The 22,092-nt window shown below is 43.4% G+C and overlaps 1 protein-coding gene across 3 annotated transcripts in view; it reads left to right on the forward strand.

Annotated features, from left to right (window-relative positions):
• LOC119006216 (SREBF chaperone) overlaps window positions 1–22,092 on the forward strand; it is a 31,576-nt gene that overhangs the window by 5,836 nt on the left and 3,648 nt on the right. For all 3 annotated transcript variants that reach the window (XM_037074703.1, XM_037074701.1, XM_037074700.1), the window contains exons 2-22: window positions 400–600; window positions 4,418–4,538; window positions 4,988–5,145; window positions 5,660–5,880; window positions 7,723–7,828; window positions 8,435–8,607; window positions 9,150–9,276; window positions 10,922–11,034; window positions 11,176–11,270; window positions 11,386–11,484; window positions 12,102–12,314; window positions 13,229–13,614; window positions 13,926–14,075; window positions 18,123–18,324; window positions 19,060–19,175; window positions 19,328–19,874; window positions 20,666–20,751; window positions 20,878–20,960; window positions 21,224–21,390; window positions 21,541–21,621; window positions 21,717–21,923. In XM_037074703.1, coding sequence (XP_036930598.1) covers window positions 479–600; window positions 4,418–4,538; window positions 4,988–5,145; window positions 5,660–5,880; window positions 7,723–7,828; window positions 8,435–8,607; window positions 9,150–9,276; window positions 10,922–11,034; window positions 11,176–11,270; window positions 11,386–11,484; window positions 12,102–12,314; window positions 13,229–13,614; window positions 13,926–14,075; window positions 18,123–18,324; window positions 19,060–19,175; window positions 19,328–19,874; window positions 20,666–20,751; window positions 20,878–20,960; window positions 21,224–21,390; window positions 21,541–21,621; window positions 21,717–21,923 — 3,573 coding nt within the window. In that variant the 5' untranslated portion in view covers window positions 400–478. The remainder of the gene's footprint in view (window positions 1–399; window positions 601–4,417; window positions 4,539–4,987; window positions 5,146–5,659; window positions 5,881–7,722; window positions 7,829–8,434; window positions 8,608–9,149; window positions 9,277–10,921; window positions 11,035–11,175; window positions 11,271–11,385; window positions 11,485–12,101; window positions 12,315–13,228; window positions 13,615–13,925; window positions 14,076–18,122; window positions 18,325–19,059; window positions 19,176–19,327; window positions 19,875–20,665; window positions 20,752–20,877; window positions 20,961–21,223; window positions 21,391–21,540; window positions 21,622–21,716; window positions 21,924–22,092) is intronic.

The following is a 22,092-nucleotide window of genomic DNA, read 5'->3' on the forward strand; positions in this document are numbered from 1 at the left end:
GTCTTTAAACAAATCATAATCGCCTGGAAAAACCCAGGATGCAGCACGGTGCCCCTGCAAAATAGTGTCGGGGGAATTTGTTTTGCACATCGGGATGCAGGTCCTGGTGTTTAAAATGCTAGACAGGGTCAGGGTATCTAGCCATTTTGTACGTTGCAGGCTCAGAGGTTTAGTTGTTTCCATAGAGATTTTGAAAACAGCTGCCATTAGCCACCTATTTCTGTTACACCAGCCGTCTACATCTGATGAGTCAGACAAACTCTCTGTGATGTGAATGTGTGCTGGGGAACAAATCAGTAATTGGTACATATGATGGCTGCTTCTACAACATGAAACACATACCAGCATCCCCGAGTTTTTAAATGAATTATTAATCTGTGACCTCTCCGATTCCTCCAGGTCCCTGGATGCCCCGCGGCGCGCCGTCATCGGTCGCGCAGTGCTTCCCAATGGCCGGGAGTTGACCCCGTCACCAAGAATGACGCTGCGCGAGCAGCTGAGAGAGAAGATCTCGGCGGCCTTCTACCGCCACGGGCTGCTGTGTGCCTCCTACCCGGTCCCCATCATCCTCTTCACCTCCGCCAGCATCCTCACCTGCTGGTAGGCGTTTCTGTCTTGAGTTTGTTGCTTATGTTTCTGCGCTCAACATTTAGGTTAACTTCTATTTGTGTCAGACATTCAGAGCACCTGTAGAAATTTAGGGTCAAAACTACTACTTGGAGTGTTGCCTCAGTGGTCATGTATTTGAGCCATAGTGTGTCCTGCTGTGGTAGTTCATCACAACTGAACATCTGTCTTGTTTGCTCAGTTAACAGGAAATTGAAGTAATGATTTCATTTCTGTTGTTGGGAAACTGTAGTCGATTAAAGTTCTTTCCCATTTCCCCGTTCGGGCTGACGATTCGTCACATATCCATAATGTGAGAGATTTCTATTGACGTAACGTCTCCAGTGACGACTTCTCCAAGCAGTGAATGTGAAGGTTTTTCTAGCTGACTTCCTAATGTCCTGGTTACATGACATGTGTATGTCAGATCACTGTATTGTTCACGCTACACAACTTTCTGTTCTTAGAGTTGCAAATGTTGAAGTAGATGTGGATTTCACACAACATGACTGATCAGTGACGGGGAGTCAAACTTTACAACATCATTCACCAGGATGAATCCCCAACAAGTCTGTCTGGTCTTTTCAACTAGGTTTTGTTATGACAGCACACTGAAGAAGTGACACAGGAAATGATGTGAGGGGGGGAAAAGGAAAGAATTTGGATGAAAGAATTGCTGTGTCTCAATTCACGGTCTGCATCCACTGAAGGACCCGGCCTCTGAGGTCTTCGAAGGCGAGTCCTTCAGAGAGACCTTGCTAAACGCGCCAACAGTTGTTAAATGGGACGGTCTAGACTTTGGAGCATTTCCTGGTTGCATCAAGAGATTTTTTACCCTTATGTCAAGATTTTGTAATTGGCCTTCAGATGATCCTCTGAAGGATGCAGACCCTGAATTGAGACACAGCAAATGTCTCGCTTTCTCAACTCCTCCCCTCCTCCAGCTGGTGTCGTCTCTGATTGGCTGCGGACCGTTGCGTGGCTCCCCAACACAACCACACACACAGCTTGTTTTATACTTAGTGGACACTTAGTGATTGTCGCTCACAGGAGTGAGTTCGCCTCTGATCTGGGCCTTTTGTGGGTGACCTCAAAAAAGGATAGTGAGAAGGGAAATTACAACAACAGTGGTCTGGTCTTTAGCATTGGTTTATAATTCTTTGCTGTAAATATGACCTCTGTACGTCCAGAGAACAGTTGGTGGGGTGATTTTAGTCTTGAGGTCTAGTTTGGTTTCTAAATAAAGAAGCTGTCCAACCACTTTCTCTACAGGCTTCTCAAGCGAAATGAATAGAAAGTGGTTGGACAGACAGAGGAGGCGAGTAACCGGCTCAGCTCCTCTGAACCGGCCATCTGCACACACATAACAGCCCCCCCCCGCCGACACACCGACACAAACATCCACTTAACACACGCACATATCTACTCTTGCTAAATCTCTGGTCAAAAGAGAGAGCACAGGTCAGAGAGTTGGCCTGGCTTCATCACTAAAGGCATTGTAAAACGATCTCAGCAATCTGAAACACACACACACACACACACACACTCACACACACGCGCACCTGCTGCGTGCTGTCCTCGCAGCACCTTACAGCAGGGGTGCCGATCCAAATGGACTGCTGACCGCCACCCGGGGCGACGTGAAAGAAAAGAGTTTGACGACGGGGATGTTTAAGGCAGGACTAGAGCACAGGGCTGTGAGAAAATGGCCCTGTGAGAATGGGAGGCCTGTCCCTCCATCTGTCCGTCAGGAGGGGGGCCGGCTCCGCACAAAAGAGGCCTTTGTGGAGGTACAGTGACCTCGGAGAGTGGGGGGGAGGCAGGGGGAGGCATGGAGGGGAAGGAGGTGAGAGAGGGAGGAAAACAAGAGTGAGAGGAGTTTTCTCTCTGTTACTGACCAGCGATTCTCAAAAAGCAAAGTGATGTTTGTACTGTCCAACTGCACAAAATGACATTACACACAGTCCACGTGGAAGCTGAGGATCAATGTGTTTGATCAGTACCAGCGACTCAGCAAATACTTCCATCACAGGCTCCTCGGTTTGAGGAGCATTTTACAGACACTCAAACAAAACTTAATCTCAAACATCAGATCTTGCGGTTGTTTGGAAACTTTCTTTGACATCATATCTGGCAAGATAACACGCCATCATTACACAACTTTTTTGCTGTCAACATAAAATGTGTGTTTATTGTTTGTAGTAACATTTGTTAGATTATTATTTTAGGAAACTCGTCCATCTCAGGCATACTGTAGGTGTTAACGTCTCCTGTCTGATTTCCAGCACGCAGCTGATGAGTGTGCTGTTTGTTTACACGAAGTAACAGAAGTGCATATTTAACAGATTGCCTGTAGACAGATAGCGGCCGATGTGAAGCGATAGTCTGAGCACACGGTGTACTTCTTCTGTTTGTCAGAGTCTTTGTTAGCAGTGTGACAGCTGTTTCCCCAACATGGGTCAAACGCACATGGAGTAGACCTGTGTCAAATGCTCATCTCCTCTATGTCGTAATTAACAGTTGAACTTGGCTCTGGTTCTGACTTGTCTGGGTCTTGATGACAGTCCTACAACTGGCTTTTCTTGAGTTATTCTGTCCTGACTTGACCGCCGATTGCAAAAGCTCATGATGACAACACACTTTAATAACGTCTGACAACAACAAGGCTTAGTGACACTTGAGTTTTCTCTCCTGATTGTGTTTTTTTATAATAAATGGACTTAGCTGCATTTCGTTAATCCTCTGATGTGGGTGTACGTGATCAGTAAGCAGAACTTATGTCTTATTATCTATCCATCTCTCCTGCCAGCTCTGAAGGCTTAGTCTGCTCGCTGTGTCAGCGTTGCCTAACACTATTTCAAAATGAACTTGCTACCCTCACAAGCACACGTGCAGGACAAGAAGTAAGTGGTTTGGTGCTCCAGGAGAACTTGTTTCATAAGGACCCGCCCATTTTCTCAGAGAAAGAGGGAGCGGGTCTTTCCAGGTAGCACTTCATCTGGGGAGAAACGCCGGAGGCCCTGGTTTCATGTTCTCAAGTGTCGCACGCACTCACGTAACACAGATGCTAACCCTCAAACAGATGCTTTAGCATGACATCATCATCAAGTAGTCTAACATCTCTACCTGTACACCTTTGTCTTTGAGTGAATGTATTGTTTTTGGTCAACACTAATGTGAAATCAATTTGTTGTTTAATTAGTTAGTTGGAAAATATGTTGCATTTGTGCATTATTATATCTGGTTATGTATCAACTGATTATAAGCTACTGTGCAGTGAAATACTCAGATCTGATCATGTTTCTGCATTTCATTTTAGAACTGCAGGGATTAGTTGATTAATCAGTTAGTTGGTGGAATGAAAATTATTTGCCAGTTATTTAGATAGTTGGATCTTATCATTTAAGTCAGTTTTCGAGCGAAAACGCCAAACATATGCTGCTTCTCGCTTCTTAGATTTGAGGATTTGTTGATTTTCTTTGTCTTTTATGACAGTAGATAAAGAGCCTTTGGGTTTTGGACTGCTGGTTGAAGATGTTGCTTTGGGAAATCTTGATGAACATTAGTCAGTTTTAAATATGGAGCAATTAAATCGTAGAAGAAAATCAGCCACTGAATCGATAATGTAAAGAATCAGTTAGAAATATCAGATTCATCAAATTTCATGACCAATATTGTTGGAAACATTTCAAACATCATGTCAGCACTTGTTACATCATGTCAATCACTCTCACACTTGTATATCATATCTGTAATACACCCTGTGACCCCCCCTCCTCCCTCTCTTTTTCTCCCTCTCTCCCCCCCCCAGCTATCCGTTATTGAGGCTTCCCCTGCCGGGGACGGGTCCTGTGGAGTTCACCACAGGGGTGCGAGACTACAGCGTCCCTTCCCATGAGCCTCAGGGAGACCTCGGAGAACGACCCGACTGGGTAGGTGGAGAGAACACACGCACGTGTTTATACATTTGTCTGCAAACTGCATTCATTCCTTGACGTTGAATCCTAATCCTCAGGCCAAAACTGAAGTCTCCTCACAAGGTTGCTCTCACTCTGAAAGTCTAAAACTGGTTCTCAGACCCAGGCGTAGGCCGCACAGGTTTCACAGCGAAGATGGAGGCTCATAAATTATGAAGGCAGAAGATGAACACAAAGCGATTGGCTCACTTACAGTAGATGTCAGCAGTAGTTTTAATTTACTGTGAGCCTTTGAGGCAGGACAGCAGTGTTCACAGAAGACTTTCACCGTCTGAGTTCTGCTTACAAAAGTAATCATTAAACTGTGCTTCCTGCTAATGTGGTTGCTTCAGCACACAATCTGTTCCATGTTTTGTCTAAATGTGTCACCTACATCTTTGTGTTTCTGTGTGTGTGTGCTATAGTATCGGGGTCCTCCGGTCGCCTACATCCAGCAGGTGTTGGTGAAGGCGGCAGTGTCTCCGTGGGACAGCAGCCTGGTGCCGGTGGATGTGTTTCGGTCACCACTGGGTCGAGCGTTTAGTCTGTTGGAGGAGATCCGCAACCATGTCTACTCCGACAGGTAAACACACGAAAACACACAAACACAGTGGTAAATCATTTATCTATTGATAATTACCTTTTCTCGGATGTAAAGACAAACTGAAGACCAGTCATCCGTATTTCAAACCGCTGCTTTTTAAGACACATCGGTGTCTGTTCAGCAGTTCAAAGTCAAGAACTAAACCTAAAACGATGTTGCCTTTGGTGTGAGAGAAAGAAAGAGAAACATCTTCGCCATCTAACAAAAACATGTGGTCTGAAAACAAACAAACTGAGTCACTGAGGCGTTATGAACTTAAAGGCCGAGCACGTGTTGCACCCCTCTGATTGTTCAACAGCTGTACTGTACTGAGAACTGGTAAGTGTTCTGATGAAAGGGACAGCAGCTGAACTTAATGAAGTCTGTTATAATCTAAAACATTTTACCAACAGAGAAGTTAAAGACATTATACATCTCTTGTCCCTCTCTCTTTTCTGGTGCCTGTGAGCTTTGTTATGTCATCCATCTGCTCCTCTCTTCTTTCCTTTGTCAGCTCCGGAATTCGCAGTCTGGAGTCGCTCTGTCTCCAGGTGACCGACCTGTTTCCGGGGCTGCGGCGGATGCAGTCTGTGCTTCCAGAGCACGGCTGTTTGCTCGTTTCTCCCGGCAACTACTGGCAGAACCAGCAGGAGCTCTTCGACTCGGACCCAGACCTCCTCAAGACCATCCAGAAACACGAACCGAAAGGCCTGCACACCTCGGCCACCCTGCGAGGTAGGGACGATCAGGACTCTGAGTGTCGGTGAAGAGCCATGTAAAAGAGGCTATTAGATGACTTGCTGGTGAAAAAGTGTCTCTTTTCTTACTTAAGGGATATTTAACTATAAAAGGGATAAAAGTGAGATGTGACAGGTCAGTTTTAGAATTGTGAATCGTAAGCTGTAGTGTGTTGAGACCAGCCAGCCAGAAGTGAAGGTATTTGGACTTGGAGGAGGAGCAAAGTTAGAAGCTAACACTCGCAATAGCTAGCCAGCTTTGTTAGCGGCTGTTGTCTGCATCTGTCAGTCAAGTTAACTGATATTAATAGATCAAAATATATATACAACAAACAAAATGTACCTAAACAGTAAACAGTTGACTCCTTAGAAGGTCTTACAGAACAACTTAACACTTAGCAACCAAAATGTTATAATTAATATTCAGAGTTCACAGACAAAATACAGACAACACCCAAAAACAAGTTCACGGCTATTTAAATGCACACAGTGCCCCAGATGCACACTGCTACGCCTTTGTCCAAAACTTGTTCTGGTAGCGACATGTCAATCACAAGGCAGCCACACCCAAAACCACACCCTGCTTTATCATCCTCTTTAATCTAGATACGACTTTAATTTACTAAATGAAGTGAACACGCTGAATTAAAGAAGACTTGAAACTCGTGACTGAGACCGTAAACTTCTACAGAGGTATGAAATGAAGTGACATTGTTCATTTCTATAAAATGCCTTTTTGATTTGAAGCTTTCAGTTTAATAACTTGTGCTGTGAGAGAGAGTTGTGCTCTTGCTGTTCACTTCCATTAAGCGTCCCCGAATGACTCACCAAGAGAGAAATCCATTAGCAGAGCGGCCGACAGTCTGAGCGGTATCTGAGTGTACGCTGAGCAACTTTGACACCATCTTATCTGACTCACTTATTTGTAGTTGTTATGATTATGGTGATTGGTGTGGTTGTTTTAAAATACAACATGAATGTGTAAAATGTAGTGGTGGAGTTTATTCAGAGAGTTTTGTAGTCTGACTGCATTGTTGGAAGGAGTCTGCTGTCATTCAGCAGAAGTAATTGCAGGGAGGGCTTGCATGGGGATTTGTGGTATCAGAAAACTAAGCAGCTTTCGTATTGACAGAGAACAAGCAGTTTCATTCCTTGGGAACTCATTAGTTTCTCTCTGAAACTTTACCCACTGACATAGTGAACCAAATCACCCTCCCTGACTGGCCAGAGCTCGCTCAGCATTCTGCCTCACCTGCCAGCTCAACTGATTTAGAGGTGGGAAGTTTATGCTGGAGTCAGAGACAGTTTGGCTGCCAGATACAGTCGGACTTTTTACCGAGCTGATGGAAGGCCAGTCGGACTCCCTTAGGAACCTGGATCGTAAAATACGTCCCCACAGGCACAATGATGCAGGGGGGGTCCTACGCTGTCCCTCGTCATCAATGAAGATTAATGTGAATTAGTTTTATTCATGTTATGTTTAGTCACACTTGTGGACTTCCTTAGACCTTCTTAACTTGAGCATACGTGGATTTTTTTCTGGGTTTGAACATTGCTGGGAAACATTTAAGCTAATGTCAGTACATAACTCAACAAATGATATAACAAAGGTGTTGTTTTTAGACATTTTAATGCAGAAATGTTCCATATTGTGTCTTTGAAAGGCAAATGAAACATCTTTAGGGATGTTGAGTTGGCTTCTATGCAACTCATCTGATTACCGGTCTAGATTACTTGGATGCTTAAGTGTGACTACCATGTCTTTTGACTTCCTGTTTATCAGTCACTTTGACAGGAAGTCGTCATTTGCAGTAATGAGCTGTACTTTGTGTGTTTATAGACCTGCTGTTTGGCGTCCCTGGGAAGTACACTGGCGTCAGTCACTACAACAGGAAGAGAGTGGTGACGTACACAATCACTGTGGTGCTGTCCAGCTACGATGCAGGGTGAGTGAAGAGGGAAATAAAAGTGTGTTTTTTTAATTTACTGTACTTTCACAGAAAACATATCAGCTTTTGTTTCTTCTGTGACGAGTAAATTTATGTCTTAGATATGAAATATTAACTCGCATTTCTTATCCTTTCAGTATTTATTTTTCATGTAACACAATGTTTATCTCATGCATCAGAATGTATTTTTTCATATTTAAACTGTCCGTTGTTGCTTGCACTATTCTGTGATTTCTGTAACTTTGTAAGTGTGTGCTCCCTTCAAAATAGAGATCTCAAGGGACTTCCTGATTAAAGAAGGGTTAAATAAAAATAAAAATGAATCTGCCATAATGCAGCAAAGTCTGCTGCCCCTGTTTAGACTCACATTTAACGAAAGCGCTGGATTACTTGCTTCCTTTGAACAACAATTTCTATCTATTTGTGACCGGATGAAATGTGGACTAAATTTGGTCTGTCTAACTCTGAGATGTAGCCGACCAATCATCTGTATCGTCCTACCATATCCGTACAGTAATTGTGTATTTTAATCAGTTTTTGGGATGGATCTGTTGGTCATGATGATGTTTATCTGTGTCTGTGTGTGTCTGTGTGCATGTCCAGGTTCCTGGGCAGCCTGCGGTCCCGTCTGAAGCAGCTCCACCCTTCAGCCAACTGCAGCCTGAGAGACGACCACATGGTTCACGTCCACTTTAAAGAGGAGATCGGCATCGCTGAGCTCATCCCGCTCGTCACCACATACATCATCCTTTTTGCCTACATCTACTTCTCCACACGTCAGTCCAGCTCCTTGTCTGCTTCTGTCCCGAGTGTCTTGTTCCATGATCATCTTTTCCTTATTGCCTTCGTTTAGTTTTCTTTGTTCTAACACCTCTACACCAATTAATCTTTGAAATGTGCCAAAGATCCAGACTCATGCCTATTGCGCCTTTGTGTGCGCACGTGTGTTAGTGTGCCAAGGTTGTTCCTGTCTGGCACAGGGATAATCCTCACACAGGAACATTGCACACTGCTGTAAGAATGCACTCGCCTAACCCTCAGCCACTTGCCTGTACAAACATTAGTTCATGGAGCTAATGCACACAAACTCCAAGTACACAAAATTAATATAAGCACTCAAGCTGATTAGACTGCCACCTTGTTTAAGAGATTTATTTCAAATGTAATGTACAGATGTAACTCTGAAAACTCTTGGGGCACAATTGATTACAACCCGAACAAAAATGAATGAGATGTTGAATAGTTCTAATAGTTAATGTTAAAAGTTGGTAGCTGTATAGTGTCCAGTCCTCAATGTATCCTCTTTCCCTCCCTGCAGGTAAGATTGACATGGTGAAGTCTAAGTGGGGTCTGGCTCTGGCTGCTGTGGTGACAGTCCTCAGCTCCCTGCTCATGTCTGTGGGACTGTGTACGCTGTTTGGACTGACGCCGACGCTCAATGGAGGGTAGGAATGCCCGCTGTTTTGGAAGATTGTCCAGAAGTTTTGGCTCCAACTTTTGTTGGTTAATTTGCCTGTCGGTCAGCTGTTTTAGAGTTTGTGTTTCAGTTGTAAATTTTTGGTTAAACTTAACCCTTAAAGCCATCTGCAGGCAGGGAACTCTTTACAGTCTTTGGTAATTTGTATCAGCCATGTTAGCAGCGTTGTTCACTTTGGTCCAGACTGAAATATTTCTCAAAGATCCTCTGATTTTTTTTCCACCATTAGATTGACATTTCTGCTTTTTTAAAGAGACATTTTGACAGCTAAGAAATGGATTGCCATGAAATTTGGTGATGAATCTTAACAATGTTTTACCAGTCCTACATACATTTTCAACCTAGCACCATTAATTGTTCAAAAGTTTTGTCCAATTCTTAAGTTTATGGTCAGTTACCTGCTAAATGAATGACTTTCCCATCCAGCTGTACTTTGTTTTAGATTGTACTTGCAAGTGTTAGCATGCTAACATAGTAAACTTAGATGGTCAGTGTGATAAACACTGTAGCAGCTAAACATCAGCATATTAACATTCTCATTTTTATATTAGCATGCTCATGTCAGTGATTAATCTTCAATTTATTTATGCGAGAACTGTTTCTTCAGCTGTCATGTCGTGCCCATTATGCTCTGGTATTGACATTTAAATGTCTCCTGTTAATATTTGCTGCCCCGGCAGACGGTTACAATGTTATCATTATCTCTTATCTTATTCATGGAGAGACAAGGACAGGTCCACCAGCACACACTTCAGCACACACACACACACGCGCCGGCTTGCTGACTTCCCACTTCCTCCACGTTGATTTCACATGGGTCTGTGTCAATGTTTGCGCAGGTGGGCAAAAAGTCCGTTTGTTGTCGTGGATGAAGAAAGAAGGGACGAGGCGTGGATGTGGGTGGGACTTCAGGAAGGGGTGGACCTAAACAGATGTTGTCATTCAATGGCTGTCCAATCATTTGAGGACTGTTAGAAAGCAGACACCGTGGCGTGATAACTGCACAGCGTTGTCCAACCACTGACCAAGAAGCACGCAAGTCGGTGCGAGCTGCTCTTGTACTTTCTGTACTTTTGCATAAACACACATCAAGGTCAACGTAACAAAGATATGCATGAAAGTTATGCTGCATTCTGCTTACTCATGCTCGACTGCGCATGTAGGGCTGAGATAGTGGTAATGTGTGTCTTTTGATTGTGTCTGATGTAACATGCAGAGCTGTCGACTTCTCTGTGACCCAGTTATACACTTCTTCTACAGGAGAAGCTTATCTATACCCTCAAACTAATCTCTCTTTACACTTCCACTGGGAGAAAATTAGCTGCAGACACTTTCCAAGTATTGATGGATAATTTACAGCTCGGTTATGATTTGATTTGTTCTATCGACTGCTCTGACACGAAGAGAACCCTCATTGGACGATCAGTGGTGTGTTTTTGATCAGTGCACAGTACACTTTGCATCAGCCTGACAAATGCAAAACCTGATGATCAAGTAACTAAAGCATACTGTAGTTTTGCGTTCATTGTCAGATCCTTGAATGTTTATGAGACCTAGTAATGATTATGCACATTATATACAGGTCTTGTCTTTTTGTTCTTTTCTGTCTGCAGGGAGATTTTCCCTTACCTGGTGGTGGTGATCGGCCTGGAGAACGTTTTAGTCCTCACCAAGTCCGTCGTGTCCACCCCCGTCGACCTCGAGGTTAAACTACGTATCGCTCAGGGTAATTTCATAACAGAGTCAACAATAACTTTCCTCTTCAGTTTACTAGCTTTTGATTTTTTAGAAAACAGAACAGCCTCTGGAATGTCTTACTGCATAAACTGGCGTATTGTGTTTAAATGTTTGTTTCTTTTTCTACCAGGCCTTAGTAATGAGAGCTGGTCTATCATGAAGAACATGGCCACTGAACTTTGCATCATCCTCATTGGATATTTCACTCTGGTGCCAGCTATCCAGGTAACAGAACTATCTTATCTGAATGGAAATATGTTAATGCTGTACAAAAACAGTTGAGAAACCATGAGAATATGAAACAAAAGGTGATGTCTCTGCTGTTTTCTGTCTATTGTAGGAGTTCTGTCTGTTCGCTGTTGTGGGGCTGGTGTCTGACTTCTTCCTGCAGATGTTCTTCTTCACAACAGTGCTATCTATCGACATCCGACGCATGGAGGTGACAACTCTCACACATACACACACTTAAAATAGACATAATCCAGTGTTTCCTCAAGAGTACAAGTAAAATACACCAGTTTTTACTTTTTATGAATAAAAAGCAGCACGTATCTGTAAATCAACCATAATAATCGATACAAAAACCTCAAATGTAAACGTGAAGATAACTGAGGATGGAAACTGGGGCTCACAAACACAACTGGTTCTTCATGAGCAGATGTTGGTAATACAAAAGGTCATGCAGCAGTCACTGATACATTAACCACATAGTTTTCAGATTACTGTTTCCCACATGTGCGTTTCTTTTCTAAAACCTCTTACTGCTTCACTACCTGTCACACACATACTGAAATCTTTCACTGGTGTTAAACTCGTGGCCCCACAAAATTAGCATTAGCGCCATAAGCCTATACTTGTACATACACAGAAAAATCTGATTAAGTATCCTTAAACCTTTAATCCCAAGGAGAATATGTACTGTGAGTAAATTATGTGAATAATATGGTAACAATTAATCATTATGTCCAAATAGTAAATGATTTTTAAAAATGTTTTTTATAGTTTAGTTGTCCAGATAGTCATTGCTAACTGATGTGTAAACCTCACTCTCCACAGTTGGCTGACCTGAACCGCCGCCTACCAGCCGAGGCAGGGCTTCCGCCACCCAAGCCCGGCCCGCTGCGAACACGAGAGGTTCCTCCTCCCCCACGACCCTCCCCCCACACAATCACCCTGCAGACCCCGGCCTTCCGTAACCTGAGGCTTCCCAAGAGGCTGCGTGTCGTGTACTTCCTGGCCCGCACGCGTCTGGCTCAGCGCATCATCATGGTGAGAAGATGGATACAAAGCAGACATATTTGTCTTACCGCACTGTTCCTGGGTCTGAAGTCATTGTGTTAGTAATTGCATTCTTTTATATTAGTGTCACACAGACTGACAGGAACATTCTCGCTCAAATATTTATATACGTGTGTGGCTGCGCCCTCAAGCTGTCACTTAAATGTGTGCCATCGCTTTAAAGTAGCTTTGCAGTTGAAACCACGTGAACAGAGACGGCTTCACACACCACGTACACGTTAAGCTCGCTAAATCTGAAAAGAAAAGTTAAAAACACGTGTCCACATCAGCATTTTTATGTTCTCAAGTTCTCAGCCGAAACTGAAACGTGGATGTCTGGTTGAAACGTTCAAATGTGAGACCTGAAAAACAACATTTTCACGGTTTGCTCTTTCGTTTGCCACACACAAAGGTAGGCCCAGACATGGATTAATGTGTCGGTCTAGCAGTAACATAACTGGACCATAAATTACTCCCATTGTCATTTTATATCATAAAGTGAGTTAAAGAGTCTAAACACAGCTACTGTGCTGAATACGAAATAAAGGGCAGATGAATAAATGGGCATCACGCAGACTCTTGCAGGAAATAACATTTGAGCGTTAGTGTTGATGGAGTTTCTCTGCTGGTTATGTCACGCTGAGAATGCATATGAGTGATTGGTTTGTTGTGACATTTGGTGAAGGAGAAATTAGTTGTGATGAATCTCTACGTCAGGCTGAAAATATGTGTGATGATTGAACAGAGGGTTATGAGATATGATGTGAATGTGATATATGAATATGAGCATGAATAAAAGAAAGAAACGTGATCAGTTGGATGAAAGCGAATGTTTAAAACAACACGATCAGAAGTCTCCAGAAATAAACCTTCTACTAACCAATCATTATCTGCGTCTTCTGCAGGTTGGCACGGTGATCTGGATCGGGATCCTCGTCTACACCGACCCGGCTGGAATACGCACCTACCTGGCTGCACAGGTGTCTGAGCAAAGCCCTCTGGGAGATCCCGGAGGAGGTGGTCTGCCCCCTCACCTGGGCGTAGCCCCCGTCTTTCGTGGAGGAGATCCTACGAGCACCCTCAGCATCCACTCTGCACCAGATCCAACTCCTTTACCTGAAAACCAATCGCAGGGCCACCATGGCTCAGCCCGGGCAGGGCCCCTCCCACAGGCCCCGCCTGCCGTGCCCCAGATCACCTGGGGGGCCGAGGACGAAGAGGGCTGGAGGAGACTCTCCTTCAGGCACTGGCCGTCGCTCTTCAGCTACTATAACATCACTTTGGCCAAGAGGTGAGCGAGGCAGGAAAGATATTCAGAGTTAAGTCACACTAGAAGAAAAGTTAGATTTGTTTTTTACTAGCAGTGTCATGAAAGTGAAAAGAAATTTGAAGTTGAAAAACTAAATCAGGAGAAGGAGCTACAGTTGTCCCAGTATTTTTCTCTCCAACCCTTCTTACTTACAAAAGTTAAAGGTAACCTAATCTGGGATTTGGAGAATCTCAACATTTCATATTCACTGAAGAAATAGTCCCCTCGTAGTAAAACCCCACCAGCTTCTGTAATCTCCTCTTTTACTTACTGTGTCTCTCGACCTGTTTCAGGTACATCAGCATCCTGCCTGTCATTCCCGTCACTGTTCACCTGAGCCCCCAGGAGGCAATTGAGACACGCCACCCTCAGGACACCAGACACCCCCCTCCACCCATTCCTAAGGTCGCTGCAGATCTACAGACGGACCTCACCCTCTACAAGTTAGTACTGAAACAAGAACACACACACACACACCTTTCCACCACTTTTAAAGAGTTAATGTACATGACACAACATCAGAAAGCAAAAAAAAGTAACGCTCTAACAACAGTGGTTGCCAGTGAGTCCCACTGTTGTGTCAAATTACTAAAGCATTTAGAATAAAATCGATTTATTTGTCGTGACTGTGTGATTCATGTTGAGTTTATATCGTTTGCACCGTGCCTGTAAAGCACTCACATCCACTTAGTCTTATTTTTTTATTGTTTTACAACATTGAATCACTTGTAATCAGACACTGAGATAACAATTTCGTAATGAACACATCTTTACAACCTGCTCTAATTAGTGATACACGTTGTCTTACAGAAACAAATTTTGGTTTTAGACGTCTTGATTTGATCAATTTGGAGGAAAAAATTGGATGATTTGTAAATCAACACCTTGTTTAAAAGTGACATTCACACACACACAGTTTAAGGTCCTTGGCCTTGGGTCTGTCCACCAGGGTGTCATTGAGCTGATTGCAGAGTGGACATTGAAACTTAATTTGGGTCTCTTCTTCACAGTCTTCATCGGCAGGTAGAGCAGTAAATTAGAGCGGGTTCCAAGACGATATCTGGTCAAGGTCATATCACAGATCAGACTTTCAGACCAACTCTGTGTGCGGAGTGATCCTTTTCTTTCTTTCTTTTATTTCTAAAAGAAAGAAAGAAAGGAGAAGCTACATCTTTGACTCAGACGTGCACTGTGTCAAGTGTCACTGCACTGATTGTTATCTTATCTGAGGCCAAAATGGAGACAAAGAAAAGGGGAGGTCGCTTGTTTTCCTCTGCCTCAGGCAAGTCGACCGGCCTGGTTGAATCGTTGCTTTAAAGATACTCGAGGTCTGTGATCTAACAGCGTAGAGGAAAATGATTTATCTTGTACAGTGTCAGAACAGTTTAACATCATAGTTAGTTAAATGCATGCCTTTTGTTCCATAGCTTGAATGTGAGATTTTAAAGGAAAAAACATCATGTCTAAGTGCTTTATGGAGGCAACTGGACATGTTTCAGTTTACTGAAGATGTTTCACCATCTTGTTTTGCCCCCTTGTGGCAAAATGGAGATACAGCTCCCATCAAAAAGGTTGATTAATTAACTTTAATTAGGCTCTTCTCCAAAAATATATACATGAAAACCTTACATAGTGTGACGACACATACCTGTGTGTCTTTGAACAGTAGCTAGGCTGTTAGCAGTTGCCATGTTGCTAATGGCGCCAACAGAAACACACAAGGAGAGGGAGGGGAAGTGAAATAGTTGTCCATTTCAGCTGTAAACATGCATCATGATGACTGCATTTGGGGTTGAGTGTATTGTAATCTTTGCTTTGAGTGTGTTTATCAAGATGCACGATAAAATCTTTTATCATTCCATCTCTTAAAACAAGAGTTGTGCCAGCAGGATAACTGCATATTTAACAGGATTGATCTCTTCTGTTGATCACACAGACGTCAACTCAGCTTTTATGTGATGAAACATTTTGACAGTGTTTTGTCAGATTTTTTTTTACCATCAGAGCCTGAAGTGTAGTTTTCACTGTGCTGTGTGTTGTGTAAGGCACCGTGTTGTCACCTTGGCTGCTGAATGTGAGGCTGGGTCCTTCGTTTCATCTTTGGACAGCAGATACGAAGGCTATCAGCTGAAGCTGGGTCAGGGTCGTGACCTTGCACAGCAGGGAGATGGCAGCTTTGTTTAGATGACCCTGAGATGGAGAGAAGGCCAGTGTGATAAAGTTGAACATGCTGCTTACGACCGGATTCAGAGCAGGTTGCAACACAGGCGGGCTTGTTTTTTATCACGACAAAAAATCTTTGCAGGCAGGATTAAAAACAACAACAGAGCCTTGAGACGTTCGGACGGTTAACAAGTTCTTTTACAGTCAAATGTTCCACATACATCCAATCATATGATTACAGCGACATTTCCAAGACCACCAGCTAGTTTTCATATAATCAAATTCAGTCTGCACACTCAGCACTGCATTGCTGCTGCTCGAGCTCAGCCTGTGTCAAAACAAATTCATCATCTCACAAACCTCCTCCTGCATTAGCATTTAGATTTGTTTGCCCCTAATGCGCGACGTGAAATTTGCTCATAGTGCCGCTGAAACGTATGACTGAAGATTGATTCACAATTCATCCTGATATGTACGTGCTGTTTTTTTGTAATCTTATTTTTCTGAAATAGTCACAGTCACATTGTATAGCTCTATTTGTCAAACCTGAAGTCTTCCGCATAACATTACTAGAGATGCAGTGATTGTAGATTTTGTTGATACAATTATAGTCTGAGAAAAATCCCACTTTTAAGATTAAATTATATCACAAGACAGTGTATTTTTAATTAGAAGTTTTATTTATTCATTTATTTGTTTGATTTTGTTTTTAATAGTTTCTGCCTATTGAACCAGAAATAATAGAGTAGCCAAATAATGTAGTGCAAAATAACAAATATCAGGTCAAGAGTGCATTTTAAAAGGCTTGAAGTGATAGTTTGGATCTTTGATGTGGGGGTGTATGAGGTATTTGTCCCTAGTCACTGTGTTACCTGCAGTAGATGGCCATCAGTTTTCTGCCTGTGTGTAGATGTGGCACGCACCAGGAAGGAAGCAGTGCGGCTGTAAACTTTAACCAGCAGCCAGACATATTTTAGCCACCTAGAATTATTGTTGAGTTAATTCTGCATGTTGTACGATTAGGGAATGTCACAGGAAAAGGCTGTTGACGACAACGTCAAGCACCAAAAATGTTGAAAACGTAGCATTCACTTACATGGAAATATATGTTTTAGGTTGGATTTATTTTAGGTGGTAAAACACGTCTTGACGCTGGTTCGATTGCAGAAAACACTCAAACACAACAGGGGAGATGTTGTGCTTCCTTGTTTATTTCCTTTCAGTAACTAATAAAATAATAAATGTCTGTCATCAAAGAGATCAAACCAACAGATTATTGTTTTGATCCTAACCAAGATCAGATTTGATTCCTTCTGAAGTCAGACATCGACTGATCTGAACACACCTCGATGTTTTCACTTCACATGGATGTTTCCAGACTGTCGACGTCCCACTTCGCTGTGACAGGAGCACATTAAACATTTGTTCCTTCAGCTTCCTCAGAGAACAAAGAGTGAACGGCGAGAACACTCATACAGAACATACTTCAAGTTCAAGTACAGACTGACTCATACCAGAAACACCCGAACAGTCTAATGAGTTAGTAATTTATGAGTCTCTTAAATTAAATTCACAACCCTCAGTTAATTTGTAATTGGACAGAGAGCTCGAAGAAACAGAATTATATAAAATAAAGACTGGATCTGATTTTCATTCAACTCGAAGGATAAATCTCCTTCTTAAGATGCTGCCAGTGTCGTCACAACATCCCCGGTTGAGTCTGGCCACGTATATCTCTCATTCCTCTCATTTCCCGTCTGCCCTCAACCATCTACTGTCTAACGAAAGCAGAACTGCCCCAAAAATAATACTTTCCATCCGTAGCTTTTGTTAGATGACGCACCAGCTGAACTCCATGTGAACTTTGTGTGTGTTTTTGTAAAGGTGGATTTGAGTTTTTAAAGGACTGGTATTTCAGGCAGAGTAGGTCACACGTCTCTGGCAGGCTTCATCATCACAGTTATGCCAAATTCCACAGCAGGTAGTAAAGCAGGCAGATACTCTCCATCATGCTTCACCCGATCGTTCAGCAGGTTGTAAGACTGTTTTGTTAAGGTTTAATTTGTAGGAGAGTAGCTGCAGAATATTTTTGAGGGGAAACTCTGAGCGCTCAGTTGCCTAATTTATTTAGAATGAGAGAGAGCCAAAATGACTTAACAGGAAGATGCACGATTCCTTTCTTAAAGTGTAAAATGATGTACTTGTCAAGTCCACTGGAGAATTGGGTAAATGTTGACATGTGATGCTGCAGAAAGCGACCATGTTTCACCGATAACAAGTCAAAGAATTCGATATCTGACTCTTTCTTTGTCTTTCCTTCCATGCAGGGTGGCAGCTCTGGGCCTGGCGGCGGGCGTCCTGCTGGTTCTGCTGCTCTTCTGTCTCTACCGGGTTCTCTGTCCACGTAACTACGGCCAGAACGGCGTCCCTCATGGGCGCCGGCGCCGAGGGGACCTTCCCTGTGACGATTACGGCTACTCGCCACCTGTCAGCGAGATCTCACCTCTGCTGCTGAGGGGCCACAGTATGGTGAGAATGAACTAAGAGAGAAGACACGTACACCTTATGTTCATACCGCAGTTTATCACCAAACAACTACTGATTTTAAGCCACTTGGAATAGAATTTTGAACATTTCTTCACTTTGCAATTTGGACTGAAGATTAAAATTCATTTGTCCAATTTGTGCCAAAGACATAATTATCTTAGAAGTCAATAAATCTGCTTAGAAGTCATAGGAAAAATGTTGGTGCTGGCAGATTAGCAAAAACATTTTGTCAAAAGAAAGTTTATTTTGCTAATTTCAGTGTATCATTTCACACTGAGCTAATTAGCAGCTCTTCATGTGGAAACAACCACGGAAATAAATAGGACGTCGCTGCAAAGGACCAGTCAGTTCACATAGAGACTGTAATTATTACTGGGTAAAAAGATTATGTTCAGACACATTTTAGACAGCAAATCATTGACTGGTGGGGGGTAATGTTGAAATCACTCCAGCTTCACATGAATGACAAGTTAATCTGATACAAAATGTGGCTTTTGCTTGAAAAAAAGAATTGTAATAAAGGCTGACAAAACTTTTTGTCGTTGGGTTCACGTGGACTCTTCGTAGCTGCACTGTAGAGAAGAAACAGGTCTGAAAAACCTGCGTTCAGTCACCGTGTTACACATGCTGTAGTTTGGAAGACGAGTGGGTCTACAATGTGTTCAATTTAAAGCTCGATTGTTCATTTGGTTGGTGCTCTGTCTTTCTGTCCTGCAGGACATCGAGTGTTTGGCCAGTGACGGGATGCTGCTGGCCAGCTGTTGCCTGGCAGGACAGATTCGGGTTTGGGACGCCCAGACTGGTGACTGTCTGACCGTCATCCCCAACCACGGGTGAGAATGTTACAGAATTTGGTTTGTTTAAGATTGCTGTGCTTTGATGGTGACGTTGCCCTCCAAGTTCGTCCAGTTGTGAAGTTAACATACACAAATCTCTCAGTAACTGATGGTGCGTGCTCACAGGTTAAACTCTGTTTCCCTCTCAGGCTCAGGCGGAGCAGCAGCAGTGGCTGCTGGGAGCAGCGCGACGGCTGGGACAACGTGAGCGGAGCAGCAGAGTCGGAGTGTTTGGGCTCCGACGCCGGCAGCAGCTCCGTTACTGCTGACGGCCTTTCAGAGGAGGAGGGATACCCACTGAGGCGACGCACTGCTCCCGCCCGGCCGACTCTGTTCACTGACCAGCCGGATCTCACCCCGCTCATCGACACCAACTTCACCTCCCAGCCCCCCTCCCACCTCTCCACCCCACCCAGGGACGGCTTCGACTTCGGCGGTTTGGTGGAGCGCGCCTACATGGAACACGAGCCCCCGTCACCCTCCACCTATCCCGCCCCTTCCTCTGCCTCCTCCTCGCCGCCTTCTGGAGCTCAGTTCCAGAGGAGACCCAGTTTAGGGGATGCGTCTGTATTCTCACCCCAAGAGAAAGCCTCCACAGCAGGGACGCAGGCGACACCAGACTGGGAAAGCTCCGTTTGGGCCATGGAGCTGCGAGGAAATCTGATAGCTGCTGGGAGGAGCAGCGGTAAACTGGAGGTGTGTAACATAAAGAGTTTAACTTACAGAATGATTATTTTTAGGATTTGTTATTCTGCTGAATTTAATTGATTAATCATTTAAACTAAAAGCGTCAAAACATTTTCACAATGGTCCAAGTGACGTTTTTCCAAATGGCTTCTTTTGTTCCACAAGCACAAGCATTTGCTGTTATGAATGACAAAGAAAACAGCAAATCCTCACATTTAAGAAGCTGGAACCCAAAAACTTTTGACTTTTTTGCCTCAAAAAATACAGTAAAGATTTAATAAACTATAAAAATATCTGTCAATGAATATTCCTCATTGAGCAAAATGGATAAAGGCTCTTTTTTTAACTAGTTTTGACCAATTAGTTTTGTCTTTCATTTGTTTTATTCTGTTTTGTGTAAAGATTCACTCTGTATATAGATACAGATTTAATATTGGAAGAGTTACTTATCTGAAGAATCTGACGGTCTCTAGATATCTTAAAACATCTTTCATTTGTCTAGATTATTTGATTGTATGTGTCATTATAAGATAATACAACATTATTCTGTAGTACTGAAATTGTGCATTCACACAATCAGCATCAGCAGATTCTTCTTCTCATGCTGGATGTTGTATGGAAGGAATTTTTATCACTTGAAATTTAAGTATAATGAAGTAAAACATGTTGTGGAAGTCAACGAGTGTTTCAGAGTCTGAAAAGCTTCTGTATAAAACATAAAACAAACTAAAATGAATACTATGTTACAAACACTGTACGATAAACCTGTTGAAGAAAGTGAACTTGTGTGTTTGTTGCAGTTGTGGGATGCAGTTGAAGGTTCGTTACGTTGCAGTAATGAAGATGGAGTCTCTGGGATCACAGCTCTGGCCTTCCTCAACAACAGGTGAAACACACAAACACACACCCGCAGACACAACACGGTTCTCTCTGTTTTTAAAGTTAAGACTAGTCTGACTTTATCTTTACATGACTCTACTTCATCGCCTGTGTTTTCCCTCTTCCTCCTCAGAATCGTAGCAGCTCGACTCAACGGGTCTCTAGATTTCTTCACCGTTGAGATAAACAAACCTCTGTGTCTGCTGCAGTACAGAGGTGAGGCTCAGAGACGAGACTCGTTCAGTCTTACAGCTTGTTTTGACGTCGTTTTCATCATAAAATGAAACTAAATTTAAACTGGAGCTTCAACAATGAATTGATTCATCAGGAATTTAATTGTTCATTTTACAAGTAAAACTCTTTTTTAAGGTTTGCAAATGTGTCAGATTGCTGATCTTCCACTAAAACAAAGATAAAATGGTCTAAAGAAATGAAGGTTGCTAAACATTTCTGATGAAAACTGTGTCCTCTCCCTTCAGGTGCTCCCGGGCGAGGCAGCATGCCTCCCTCCCCCTGTTACAGCAGCGAGGACGTGATCAGCTGCCAGCTCACGCGCTCGGTACAGTGCGCTCACCAGAAGCCGATCACGGTGCTGCGAGCGGCCGCTGGACGGGTCGTCACCGGCAGCCAGGACCACACTGTCCGGGTAACATTCACAATACTAACAAAGAGGCTGAGACGAGTCTGATGTGTTCAGATCTCCAGTCACCTGATTAGTAATAGCTTCAACTTTGACAGAATGTCCTGTTATAGTTGCTGCTCAGTCCTAACAGATCTTCTGTTGTTTTCTTGTCAGATTTATCGTCTAGAGGACTCGTGTTGCCTCTTCACCCTGCAGGGTCACTCTGGAGGGATCACATCCATCTACATAGACCAGGTCAGTGACACAGCTTCCTCTAATCCACAATAAGAGACTGGTCAAACGTGAAGTTTTCATCTGAAAACCGTGTTTCTGTGTCTCGGCTTCCTCAGACGATGGTTCTGGCGAGCGGCGGGCAGGACGGCGCCATCTGCCTGTGGGATGTCTTGACCGGGAGCCGCGTCAGCCATGTTTACGGTCACCGAGGCGATGTCACCTCGCTGGTCTGCACCACCTCGTGCGTCATCAGCTCGGGACTGGATGACCTCATCTGTATCTGGGACCGCAGCACCGGGATCAAGCTCTACTCCATACAGCAGGTAGAGATGAGGCTGATTCTAGAGTTCTGAAACGCACAAATAATCAGCGAGCATCCAGCCGACGCCTGCAGCTAGTTCACTTTCTTCTGTTTTATATTCAAGAAGGTTTTTTTCTCCTGCCAATGTGTTTTTTTTCTTGTTTCCAACATTAAAATAAGTCTCCTGGACT

The sequence above is a fragment of the Acanthopagrus latus genome, chromosome 17, assembly GCF_904848185.1.
Source record: "Acanthopagrus latus isolate v.2019 chromosome 17, fAcaLat1.1, whole genome shotgun sequence".
Taxonomy (NCBI): domain Eukaryota; kingdom Metazoa; phylum Chordata; class Actinopteri; order Spariformes; family Sparidae; genus Acanthopagrus; species Acanthopagrus latus.